The sequence below is a fragment of the Kryptolebias marmoratus genome, linkage group LG2 (genome assembly GCF_001649575.2).
Source record: "Kryptolebias marmoratus isolate JLee-2015 linkage group LG2, ASM164957v2, whole genome shotgun sequence".
Lineage (NCBI taxonomy): Eukaryota > Metazoa > Chordata > Actinopteri > Cyprinodontiformes > Rivulidae > Kryptolebias > Kryptolebias marmoratus.
The window spans coordinates 1,175,014-1,187,662 of NC_051431.1; the positions used below are offsets into that span (position 1 = coordinate 1,175,014).

At 44.1% G+C, this 12,649-nt stretch overlaps 2 protein-coding genes across 7 annotated transcripts in view; both read right to left on the reverse strand.

Annotated features, from left to right (window-relative positions):
* The window catches only part of tmem91 (transmembrane protein 91), a 27,967-nt gene extending 24,315 nt beyond the window's left edge, over positions 1-3,652 (reverse strand). The window contains exon 1 of one of the 2 annotated variants that reach the window (XM_017431074.3): positions 1,248-3,616. The gene's annotated coding sequence lies outside the window, so the exon portion shown is untranslated. Of the gene's footprint in view, positions 1-1,247 lie in introns of both variants that reach the window. The other variant, XM_017431073.3, reaches the window with a different exon arrangement.
* A 5,958-nt stretch (positions 3,653-9,610) lies between these two features.
* The window catches only part of ppp1r13l (protein phosphatase 1, regulatory subunit 13 like), a 19,817-nt gene continuing 16,778 nt past the window's right edge, over positions 9,611-12,649 (reverse strand). For all 5 annotated transcript variants that reach the window (XM_017431080.3, XM_017431079.3, XM_025009316.2 and 2 more), the window contains exons 11-13: positions 12,326-12,492; positions 11,507-11,700; positions 9,611-11,073 (exon numbers count right to left, since the gene is read on the reverse strand). In XM_017431080.3, coding sequence (XP_017286569.2) covers positions 11,038-11,073; positions 11,507-11,700; positions 12,326-12,492 — 397 coding nt within the window. In that variant the 3' untranslated portion in view covers positions 9,611-11,037. The remainder of the gene's footprint in view (positions 11,074-11,506; positions 11,701-12,325; positions 12,493-12,649) is intronic.

Consider the following 12,649-nt stretch of genomic DNA (forward strand, 5'->3'; position numbering starts at 1 on the left):
CATCAGTCCAGCCCCACTCTGTGTTTACATCAGTCCAGCCCCACTCTGTGTTTACATCAGTCCAACCCCACTCTGTGTTTACATCAGTCCAGCCCCACTCTGTGTTTAGATAAGAGCTGTGTATTTTATTGTATCATAATTTTTTTAACGATTTAAATTTTAAATGTTCTAATTGTTTATTTATTCTCTTTTATAATGAAATGACGTCATTCTTTTTGTTTAATTTGACATTTTTATGACCTGTTTATGATTTGAAACCTGCCTGTAATCTGTGTTCAGGTCAGATTTATTTAAAAGCTGCACATTTTTTGCTGCCTTAATGGCATATTTCTGAGCATCATTATTGGACGGAGGGAACGGCGTGTCCCCCCCTCAACAGAGGAAAGGATCTGCTCTACAATCAGGAGGAACACGTCTGAAAACACGTCATGTCCCCCTGAACGAGTCACTGGAGGCTCCTGATTAACTGCAGGACTGTGGTTTCTAAAGCCACACACGGGGCTGGTTGTGGAGCAGCAACTGGCTGAAACACGGTAAACAATGGAGTGGTGCAGTGTCTGCAGCTAAAACAAAAAGATGTGTGGATAAAACAGGTCGCTGTCAGGAGACAGAAAAGAATTGTTTGTCCTTTAAATCAGGGAATTCAGGAGGAAAGGATCCGATTTAATGTGAGATTAAAAACATTCAAATAAAAACATGTACGTGTACGGGAAATAAGAGTTTTTCTTTTATAACACGATGTCTGAACCAGTCAGAAACCTGTAAATCCATTTAAAACAAATATATCACTGTAAAATATACAGGAAGTGACCCCAAAAAACCCAGTATGTTTCTTTAATTTGTCGAAATGATTCATGTTTATTAAAATATTATACCACTACTACTAATAGTGATAATATTAAATAGATATATATTACATAAATACATTAACTCATTCATACATTGGTTAAATGTACAAAAAGCCGACCCGTTACAGTAATTTACTGTAAATTAGGGACCGTTCTCAGTTTATTGAAACTAATTTTACTGAAATATGACCCGTCTGCTCAGCTTTGCTGTAAATCCTTCCAGATGTTTTAAACTTTGTCGTTTCTTCATTAACAATATAAATCTTTTGTTTTAGTTTTATTGTCTGAAACTCCTGAAGATAAAAGTAGTTTTTTGGTTTTCAGTTATGTGGAAAAAAGGAAAATACTGACATCAGGCTGGTGAAAAAGAAAATAAATAAGAACTGAAACTTTTCTCACCTTCTTGCTGCTTCCTGTCAGGATGAGACGTCCTGAACCTGCTGTCCCTGCTGTCCCCGCTGTCCCTGCTGTCCCTGCTGTCCCAGCTGAAAACATCCACAGGACTGAAGGATGCTCCTGGATCCCTCCTTTCACAATAAGAGCGTGCACACTTTGTGCGCGCTCCCTGGGAATATCTGCTGAGAATCAAGCTGCAGATCTCAGGTCAGTGGAAGTTGAACTTGTCCCTTCAGCTGCTTGGATGAAGATGCTCCACCTGCGCAGCCTGGCTGCAGAAACGTGCACGCTCTGTCAAAGATCCTCTCGTGCACAACGTCCTCATGCGCGCTCTCTCCTCCTCCTCATCATCATCCTCATCACAGAAAGGAGAAGGTCCTTCCTCATAATCCTTGTTCTGTGTCAGCTTTCTTCTGTCACCCAGACTTTCCAAATACAGCATCTCCTCCTCCTCTCCTCCTCTTCCTCCTCCTCTCCTCCTCCTCTCCTCTCTGCTCTCACCCTGATGCTTGCTACAGATGCCACCCTGGGTCCTAAAGCCCGCTTCTCCTGTGTGGTTGTTGTATTTTAATCACTAAGTGGTCCTCCTAAGGATAGCAACAGAAACAAAGTGAGGGCGTTTTTGCCTTTTCTTACTCCTTTAAGAGGATTACTGGGGTCAGGGCTTGGTTTGGGTTTGGATTGGGATTGGGGTTGAGGTTAGCAGGAGCAGCACAGATATTACAAAAGAAGATTTCTGCACAAAATGCAAACCTTTGCAGGCGGAGAGGATGAGCAGTAAAGTGGACAGAAGCAGAGCTGTGGCTCTCGGTGTGAAATGCCCCCCAGCAAAGATGAGCTCACTCTGCGTCAGCCCACCTCAGCCTCCAGCCTCAGAGGTCAGTCCACATTAACATCTCCAAGACGCAGAAACAAGCGCCGTGCTCGTTTCGCCTCTTTCAGCAGAGGATAAAGCTCAGGCGCTGCTGGACACCATCAATCTGAAATCCACGGGGCTTACGCCGAGTATTTGATGAGGTGCTCTGCTCTTAGCTAAAACCTCCCTCCCCACAAAATCACTTTTAGCTGTTTTTGTTTGTTTGTTTGTTGGTTGTTTTTTGTCAGCTTAGATGTAAAGCTGCCTCTGGGCTCTCTGTCCATCATCAGATCAATAAACTCTTCTTAGTCTGAGCACATCCTCCACTCATCACTATATTCTCCATTATTTTGATCCCTCCTCCTCCTCTCTTCAGTCCATCTCCAGCTCTCTGATTTATGTGGTTAAGTTCGGGGGGATGGGAGGGAGATAAGAGGAAAGATTTGTTGGTTGGAATAAAAGGAGGGCAGTAGAGAAACTGCTTTAGGTGGGTTCAGGTCAAAACTGATCTCTAAGTCTTACCTTTTGCAGAATTTCATTTTTTATGCTACTAAATTGTCCGTTTTGACAAAATGTATTAAAACTTGGTGTTAATGACTCAAAGATGCCTTTCCATTCTGCCCGTGCCTTAATTTATGCATCAAGGACAAAGCAGAAAACTGTTTTTTTTAACGCAGCAGAGGAAAAAAAGCAAGTAATGCGAGGGAGATTAAAAATAAAGCAAAGAGGCTTATAGAAGAAATCTCACCTCCATATGCATCATAAGTAAATATAAAGGCAGCGTAATCCAGAAAAAATGAGTAATCAAGCCTCCAAAAAGCCATCACAGGAAACAAAAAGAACTAAAAACCTCAGGATGTTCAGCTGCTGTCAGAACTCCAAGGCGCCTGCATTAATGATGACCTGAGCCTCTTTCCTCACTGATGAAAAATTCACCAAATACTGCAGCAGAAGGAAGGACGAAACAATGTCTTCCATTTAAAAATGGATGACAGACGCACGCCATGGATGTCCGCTAAAACAACAGCATTCAGTCAGAGGACTGAACGGAGGTGGAGCATCCGTCAGTGTGGCTAAAATGATTCATGTTAGAAATAAAAACGAGATTGTGTTTATTAAACACTCGGTGATGGACAGACCACGGAACTTACAATTATAAACATTTTATTTTTGACTCACCTGAAGAAACTATTGAAAAGAAACGCTTCAGGTGGATCAGTGGTTAGAGCCTCACAACAACAAGGTAACAGGTTAAAAACTGTTCTCCCTGTGGATGAGTGGCTTCTCTCCACTTTCCTCCCACAGAGTAAAAACATGCGTCACCTGTGGGGACAGGTGACCCATCTGACGTGTAACCCCGCCTCTCGCCCTATGACCGCTGGAGACAGGTGAGCCTGCAACCCTGCAACCTTGAAACCCTGAAACCCAGCAACTCAACAACTCTGCAACTCTGCAACCCCACAACCCTGTAACCCCACAACCCTGTAACCCCATAACCCAGCAACCCCATAACCCAGCAACTCTGCAACCCTGCAACCCAGCAACTCAACAACTCTGCAACTCAACAACCCTGCAACTCTGCAACCCCACAACCCTGTAACCCCATAACCCAGCAACTCAACAACTCTGCAACTCAACAACCCTGCAACTCTGCAACCCCACAACCCTGTAACCCCATAACCCAGCAACTCTGCAACCCTGCAACCCAGCAACCCAACAACTCTGCAACCCTGCAACCCTGAAACCTAGCAACTCTGCAATGCAGCAACCCAGCAACCCTGAAACCCAGCAACTCAGCAACTCTGCAACCCTGCAACCCAGCAACTCAACAACTCTGCAACCCAGCAACCCTGAAACCCAGCAACTCATCAACCCTGCAAACCTGTAAACCAGCAACCCAGCAACCCTGTAAACCAGCAACTCAACAACCCAACAACCACGCATGGAGAAGCAGGAAGCAGCTGCTGGGTTTTGGTCAAACAGGACGACAGAGAAATCAAAGTCTTGTAGTTCAGACTCAGACTCAGACTCAGACTCAGAGCGGTTCTTAGAGCTGTCGTAGCTTTTAGCTGCTCTTCTGCTGGTTTTAGTTATTTATTGCTAATTTCAGCTTTTAGGTTCTGTAAATTTTAACTCCTGTTCTGACAGTTTCATGAAGAGTTCAGTCTTTCAGCCCTCAGCGTTCACTCTGCATTTTAACAGAAAAGTTTCTCTTTTTATTTTGGTTTTTGGATGGGGAAATAAAATCATCACCAGGAGAAAATAAGAGTCTTCTTCTCTTCTTTCAGCAGGAAGGTCTGTGAATAATGAGCGAAGCAGGAGGACAGACACGTCTACGAGGCAACGTTCTCAGAAAAGTGAAATTATGTGAAATTCTAACATTTCTTAGACAATTAAAAGCGAGCTGCTGGCAAACGGGGCTCAGTTTGATATCTGGAGTCAGCCGATGTTTTTCCTGTGTGGCAGAAACAACTAATGAAGGGCCACCTCAGCAAACCCTGAGAGGAAGGATGGAGGAGGAGGAGGAGGAGGAAGAGGAGGAGGAGGCTGAAACTCCAGCATCATGTCTGCATTCAGTGCAGATCCCAGATCTGCTTCTCCGGGCTCTGCTGTTGTTCTTGTTGTTGTGAAGCAGCTCTGCAGCTCAGGGCGACGTGTCGATATTACAGCAGGATGTAATTTATTACTCTTGTTACGGACGAGCACTAACAAGAGATTCTGCTGCTGTGCCGAGCGCTCGGAGCAAAATGCAAATTCAGCAGCTCAATCTTGTGTCTGGCCTGCACCCGGCTGATGGTGGGGGGTGATTTGTGTGTGCACGAGCTGCAGAATGGCCACCGGAGAGGAAACGCTGCCTTTGTCCTTCCTCCCTGAAAACTTGGGGCTCTCTTATTTCCTTCCATGAACGCCCCTGTTTGCAAAACTTCAATTACTGATCCTACATGAGGACAGAAATGTTACAGGATCTGAGGAAAAGAAAAGATGGGAAAAGCTCAGATGGAGAGCATGTTTAAATGAATAATAAGGAACACAGAGAACATCTTGGGACCTTTATATGTTGTTTTTTTCACATTTCTGTGTTATTATATTCACATAAATAATTATAATTTGCATATCACAAACAAATCATTGAAATGTTTGAATTTTTGAACATAAAAATATCAAAATGCAAATAATTCCTACATGAAAATCAGTGTTTTATGTTCAGGGAGGAAAAAATGTTCAACTTCATGAACTCTAAGAGGAAGGTTTACCTGAAACCCTTAAAGGAATCTGAACTCTCCTAACCAGAACAACATGAAGCCCCAAACTGTGACAGGATGAAACCTGCCTGAATGGACCTCATCACACCGGGAGGTCAGACTCAGTCTTTACTGATGGATGAACAAAAACCTGCAGAATCAGCTCATCTCACTGCATCCTAAACTAATTAGCATCGATGCTAAGCTAACATGATGTGCAGGGCTCATTAGCACGCTAACATTAGCTCAAAGTGCAGTGCATTCACACTCAGTTACTGAAAGCTCTTAAATCTTTTTATTTCCTGATGAAATCAGAGTTTCTGTGCTGCAGAACGTCACACACACTGATCTGCTGCAGGAGCACAAAACCTGACAAAAAGAAAAGCTTCACATCAAGGTCAGAAAATAAAGCTATCCCCCCCCCTTCTCTGTTGTTCTCTCTGCCCCTCATTTTGTTTGGTGGCCTCTAATTTATTTTTTGCACCTGCAGCAAATTTCCCCCCACATCCTCCTCCTCCTCCTCCTCCTCCTCCTCCTGTTCATTAACCTCCACCTGAACTGAAACACCACCTTGTTCCCAACGTCTGAAAGAGACAAAAGGAGCAGCTGCTAATCACAGCAGACAGCCTGTAAATACCAAAACATGCACACGTTAATAACGCAGCGTGCACTCACACACACACACACACGCACACTCACACACACGCCCGTGTTGCCCTTATTAAGAGAGTTTCTGCAAGATTCTGATGACTGCAATGAAATAAATGCTTAAGTGGCCATTTAAGGAGATTAGTTGTGTGAAAGGAGAGAAGCCACGGTGAGGCAAGGTTTAAGTGTGTGTGTGTGTGTGTGTGAGCGAGAGACAGAGAGAGAGTCAGTTGAAAAAAACAAAAGGGACAAAGATGGAAACATCCAAAGAACTAGAGACTGAGGATGGGACAGGGATCCTCAGGCCTATTGGCAATTAAAGTGATTAATAGCCTCCTGCTGTGGAGATGGGAGGTGTGTGTGTGTGTGTGTGTGTGTGTGTGTCTGTGTGTGTGTGTGTGTGTGTGTGTGTGTATGGGGGGTTACTGGGTAATGGAGTTGGATTATTAGAATAATTGCCGCTCATAGAGTCTGTCTGTAAAGGACTTGAAGAGGCTGAGATCACCCAGCAGAGAGAAGAGAGACATGCAGCGGCTGAAAAACAAACAAAAGCTTTTAAACCACGACCCATTCAAAAATCAATCTTCTACTTGTTGCTTTTATTTATAATTTGACCTCTCATGTTTTAGAGCAGTCTTCAGAGTTCAGCTGCTTGTCACCCGCCGCCTAAAGCAGAGCGATAATGTTTAATGTTAAAGTGTCTTCACCATCTGTACCAAACCACTGAATGCAGATTAATGAAACTTTTAGAAAGTAATCATTGGAAATACATCTACATCTGATTCAAGATGGCCACCACAGCTAATCAGCCTTAGGAAACACAAAGATGGCTGTAGCTTCTTAGTTCCTACAGATATTTGGGAGTGGTAGTACCTGAGCATCTGTCACAACCACTCACGCCTACAACTCTGTCACTTCTCCGCAGAATTCAGTCAAACAGCTGAACACAGAGCTGTGTCCTTTTCAGGCCTTCCTCTTCTGTCTCTGAGGCAGCGTTCATCAGGGAGATGTTACCGTGACGTCACCCCAAACAGGAAACTGCTCAAGCAGAAAGGGCAGAGAGAACGGAGGCATAAAGGAGGGAGAGGAAAGACGAGTGAGAACAGGAACATCAGAGAAAGGAGGACGCAGAGAGGAGATGGCAGGGTTTTAGCCCTTGTTTCTCCTGCACTGACACACTTGTCCTGAAGGCCCGAATGATTTATTAAAGTGAGGAGGGCAGCCAGGCGAGCGCTGATTAACCAGGGGAGCGAGGGAGGACAAGCACTCCTCCATTATTCATCCCTCCACAGGACGAGCGCAGAGCCAAAGAGTGGCAGGAAGACGAAAAGGAAACGACACAAACAGAAAAGGAGTCAACATTTTCCTCCCTGGATGTTCAGTGACCACAGAAACACGGCTTTACTGCTGCCGGTCCGACAGAACCGACAGAACCGATCTGCACTGAAGTCCAACTGAGTCCTCTACAGCAGAAACATGCAGCTCTGATGACCTGCAGGTCAAGTGCCTGAGTGACCTTTAACCCAGAGTCCAGCCTCTTCCAGCTCTCAAGTTTTAGATATTAGGACATAACAGAACTGTTCTCGTCTTTAACGGGTTTGAAAATTAATCAAATCTAACCTCAAGTTAGATTCCACCACATCTTTATTTATTAAACAATAAAAAGCTGCTGATGGACTGAATCAAACCCTAAAAAGGAAATAAATTAATTAAAGTAAGGACTGTGTCAGAATATAAGGTTGTTTAATTCTGTTCCAGTTTCAGAATGTGCAGATTATTATTTCCATCAGTGAAAATGCCCTAATGTCTCAGAGATCTGCAGAATGAGACATTATGTAAATGTCCAGTTTCTGCACAAATACAGGCGAGTTATTAAAGAGCTCAGATCTGTGGTCAGGTACTGTTTCTTAGTCTGCTCGTCTTTGCTCTCACACCTCTGGAGCATCTGGAGTCTGACCTTTCAAGGAACCAGAAGACTTCTGGACCAGAACCAGACCAGAGGACAGATGTTTACCCACAATGCACTGCAGCTGTCAGCACGGCGGTGGAGGGCTGATGGTTTGGGCTGATTCTGGAGTCAGACATGAGGCCATCTGTCCGACAAACAGGACAATCATCCCAAACACAGCAGAACGGTCCAGAACCAGAACCAGAACCTCAGAGAGCTGAGCAGAAACCAGAGAACTGAGAATCCACTTTTGTCAAAGAGAAAACTACAGACGGCCTCAGAACGTCTTCCATATTTTATGCCTCGTGAGTCTCAGCCTGCTTTGATTTATACCAAGATGACAGCCAGACCCATTTGCTCTTAGGATCACTTCTGTTCTGGCAGGAACACGAGGCGGGCCTGCTGGCCCAAGTGGGCTGATCCTGTCTGAGATCACAGAGCGTCCCGGGGTTGAATCAGTCTGAGGCACGAGATAAAAATAAAAACCTCACCACTTCACCGCCCTGAGCTGCTGACCACGCCGGCTTCTATCAAGACATCAATAAGGCATCAAATGAGTTGCGTGGATCAGAACCGGCGCTCAGAAATGCTGCAGACGGACTTCTTTTTACCAGAGCAGCAGGAGGAAAGAAAGTCCTCCAGTCTGACTCAGAGCCTGAGGCCAAAATGGGTCGGAGGAAATTACACAGTGGTGGCTGCAGGAGGAGCGAGTCTGACTCACTGCATCTTTTTACTTTTATTCCTCTGCGTTGGGCTCAGTTTCTTTCTCCTGGGAAACCTTCATTATGAACCGTTAAAGTAAAACCCGCTTTCATCACGTACACTTTTAGGTGGAAGACAAAACTGTGCAAAAGTATTCAGCCACCAAAGAGCTACACAAAATGGATGCTGCAATCAAAAGGTGAAATATTGTATTTCAGAGACACATTTTCAGACCTGTAAGCTTCTAGTTTACCTGAATAAATATAAAATAAGAGGCGTCAGTGATCAGAAACTAAAACACACAAAACCAGAACAATCTGCTTTTTCTGCTAAAGGCAGTGTGCTCACCTTCCTGAAATCTGCCCAAGAGGCTGAAACTGAGTTAGTTATTAAGCAAGCTAAACTGAAGCTAAAAACTAAAATGAGCAAAATTGTAGCTCAAAGCTAAAACATGCAAAACAGTAGCTAGAAGTAGCAAAAGACTAGCTCAAAGCTAAAGCTGGCTTAGCTAAAAGCTAAAAGCAGCAGAAGACAAAAACAGAGCAAGTCTGCTGAAGCAGATTTCAAATAAAACAAAGTTTTTGAAGCAACTGAAGAGATCTCAGTGTGTTTCTGTGGAAAAGATATTTGTAAATAAAGTTAAACATTTTTATAAAGTGTAAAAGTTACTAAAGTCAGAGCGTCCATCTGAATGAGCCGAATGTTTTGATGTATGAGCGGCTAAAATAACTCGAAGTCTGCAGAAGGAGTTAGATTACATAAAACCTGCTGAAAAATAAAAACAGGAAAAGTATAAATGGTGACTCAGCGGGGAGGGGGAGGGGGAGGAGGAGGAGGAGGAGCAGGAGGAGGAGCAGGAGGAGGAGGAGGAGCAGGAGGAGGAGGAGATCCTCATGGAGACGATGAACAAACACTGACATCTGCTGGTCAGCTCAGGTTCAGCTCAGGCAGAAAGTTTGGAAACGTTTGACTCTTTTTCAACTTCTTTTATTGAATATTCAAACTTTTAGTCACTGTGTTTTATTTGTAAGGTGTTAAAGTTTAGTTGCACATTTTTTAGAGTAAATAAAGGTGGAAGAAAGAGGAACTAATTACACGAGACCCAACAAACATGAACCCCCACCGGTTTTATCCTCCCCACCCCGAAGAAGACGGCACAACGACTACAAGCTCATCACAAACAAGTCAAATACTAAGGAATTATTGCAGGTAAAGGGATATTCTGGGCACTTTGAAGTGTGGTTCTGTGTAGACGTTATAAACGAATATCTTAACTGCAGCAGATAGCTCCTTGAATGACCTCAGTTTGAAGAAAAACAGTTGAATTCTGACCAGACTGACGAGCTAATGACTAGTCCAGTTTCACAAGAAGTTCTGTGGTTATTTGTCAGCACTGATAGCAGTAGCAGCTAGCTGTAGCACTTCCAGGGCAGCCTGGAGATGCTTTCATCCTATTACTGCTGAAACAACTGTAATGTAAAAGACGGGAGTCGGTTTAACATTCAACACCTCCTGAGATGAGGCACCCCTGCAACTTCTTTTATATTTAAGTTTCTAATATCTGAACTGCTAATTGATAAAAACAATGTTTGTTTTTTATATCTGTGAGGTTCTGTTAACCCAGATGGATAAGAGGAATCTAAAAATGCACACCAAACAAAAACTTGGGTCTCAGAAAGTTAAAACAGCAACTTATGAAATAATGAAATTCCTGCAGGAAGTGCCCCCAGGCTGAACAGGAAGTGCTACATCGTATGTTGATGTTTATAAACCACTGTTCGTGTGAACCACGGGTAAATGTTGGAGACAGAAGTTGTTTTAAGACGTCAGGAATCCACTTTGGTCTTAAATCCTCAGTCCTGTCAGAGTTAAACCCCATTCCTCCAAACCTTCCAGAGCTTTCTGCAACAGGTAAGATGTTAACTCTTTAAGCCCTTTCCATAGAACCCCACTTCAAAATGTCCAAAATATCCCTTTAAAAATACTGAGTAAAGCCGGCTACAGCCACATTGTATTTATGCATTCATTTTGTAAATAAACTCACAAACGTCGTCATCAGAGGAAATCACAACCGCTAACGTCCTAAACTAACCGTCACGTCTGCAGAGATTTCAGAAATACAAACTTTTACATCAAACTGACATTTTTCTTTTCACTTGGGTGTTCCAGCAGTGAGGTGAAGGGTCATGAGTTTGTCTCCGCCCTCCGTCCCCCTTGCCGATGACCGGACCGAACTCCAAGAGTCAGCGCCTGCTGTCAGGAACCAGGAAATGAGTCGGCTGAGCAGGGCGACACAGAACACGACTCCTGTTTGGACTCTTTGTTGAAAGGAGAGTCAGAAATATTCTCCTCCAGCTCTCCTGAAACGTCCTCCGCAGCCGTCTCACCTTCAGACACCTAACAGAGAGATTTGGGACGAACCTTTGGGAAAAGCTGAAAAACAACAAAAAAAAGACAGAACCTCATTTTATTTTCCTGCTGTATAAAATGCAGCAGAGTCCAACCTTCTGAAGGGGCTCAGAGTTGTTCTTAGTGGACATTTCCTGTGATTTTTACTACTTCCTGTATGCAGTTTGTTCAGACAAAAGATGATTCACACCCCTGGAACTTTTCCACGTTTCGTCACGTTAAAAAAACTCAGACCTCGAAGTCTTTGAATGTGACAGACCAACACAAAGTAGGAAACAGTAATGGTTACTCTGATGCCCCAAATGTAACCGATTACCTTCAGATAATTGTCATTTATTCTCAGAGTCTTTGTCCTCTGCACACCAAGTATCTCGAGTCAGAAAGTGCACGGCTGTTTGCACCATCTCCAGAAAATCTCCTGGTTCAAAACGCTTGACCTGTTTGGAGAACATCTTACCCCAAAGTAGTTGTTTGGAACGAGGCCCTCTCTGCCGTAGAGCGAGGCCCACCACCAGTCAGAACCCTCCTGTTTCTGCAGGATGGTGACCATGTCTCCATCTTTGAAGCTCAGCTCGTCGGCGGCCTGAGCCTGGTGGCTCCACAGAGCGTACAGCACCCCGCTGTTCTCCACCCCCATGGCCTCCTCCACGTCTGGAGATCAGAACGGAGCACAGCATGAACCTGCTGTTTACACACCGAAACTCCTCCAGATTCCTTAAAAAGTTTATTTATAGTCACAGTTTGACTTTAGGAACATTGTTTTTACATCAGTTCAGTTTGACTCCAAGTTTTTGGTCTTATTATTAATAAAAACCAAAGATCCACTCATTTCCTCTCACTTATCTACGGTTGATCTGAGGAGGCAGGTCCAGGAGGGAAACTTAGGTGAAACAAAACGTCAACAAAATGTTAGTTTGAAGTGAAATCAGCTTCAGCGCTCTGACCACAGAGGGTGTATCCGACTAATGAGATCATAACGAGGTCACGGAGAATATATTTACTCGTGTTTCCTGTTTTATCTTTCAGTGGGAGCTAAAAATACACCAAATAAATCCCCTCTTCAGTGACTCAGTATTAGGTCTTTTCTTTCTGTTATTTTCTCCATGATTAAAACTTTTTATTCTCTGTTTTTACTTCATTTTGAATAGATAAAAGTTCCTTTGACATTCAGTTCTTCAATGAAAGACAAACTGAAGGAAAACTGACTGAACTCATCACTCTGAGGTTAGTTAAAACAGTTTTAAAGTGTGTGTGTGTGTGTGTGTAAATGTCTCACTCCTCAGGTAGCCCTCGCAGTCCTCGAACCCGGCGAGGTACGGGTCACACTTCTGGAAGGCGGTGGCCCTGTCGCTCTGCGTCGCGGCCATGACAGCAGCTCCATTCCTCACCAGGAACTCACACATTCTGCGGTCGTTACAGGAGGCTGCGCAGTGCAGCGGGGTCCTGAGGGCCGACAAACAGCAGGGGTCAAAGCAGGCAGGGGTCAAAGGCAGGCAGGGGTCAAAGGAACACACAGGGGTCAAAGGCAGAGGCAGGGGTCAAAGGCAGGCAGGGGTCAAAGGCACACACACAGGGGTCAAAGGCACAGGCAGGAGTCAAA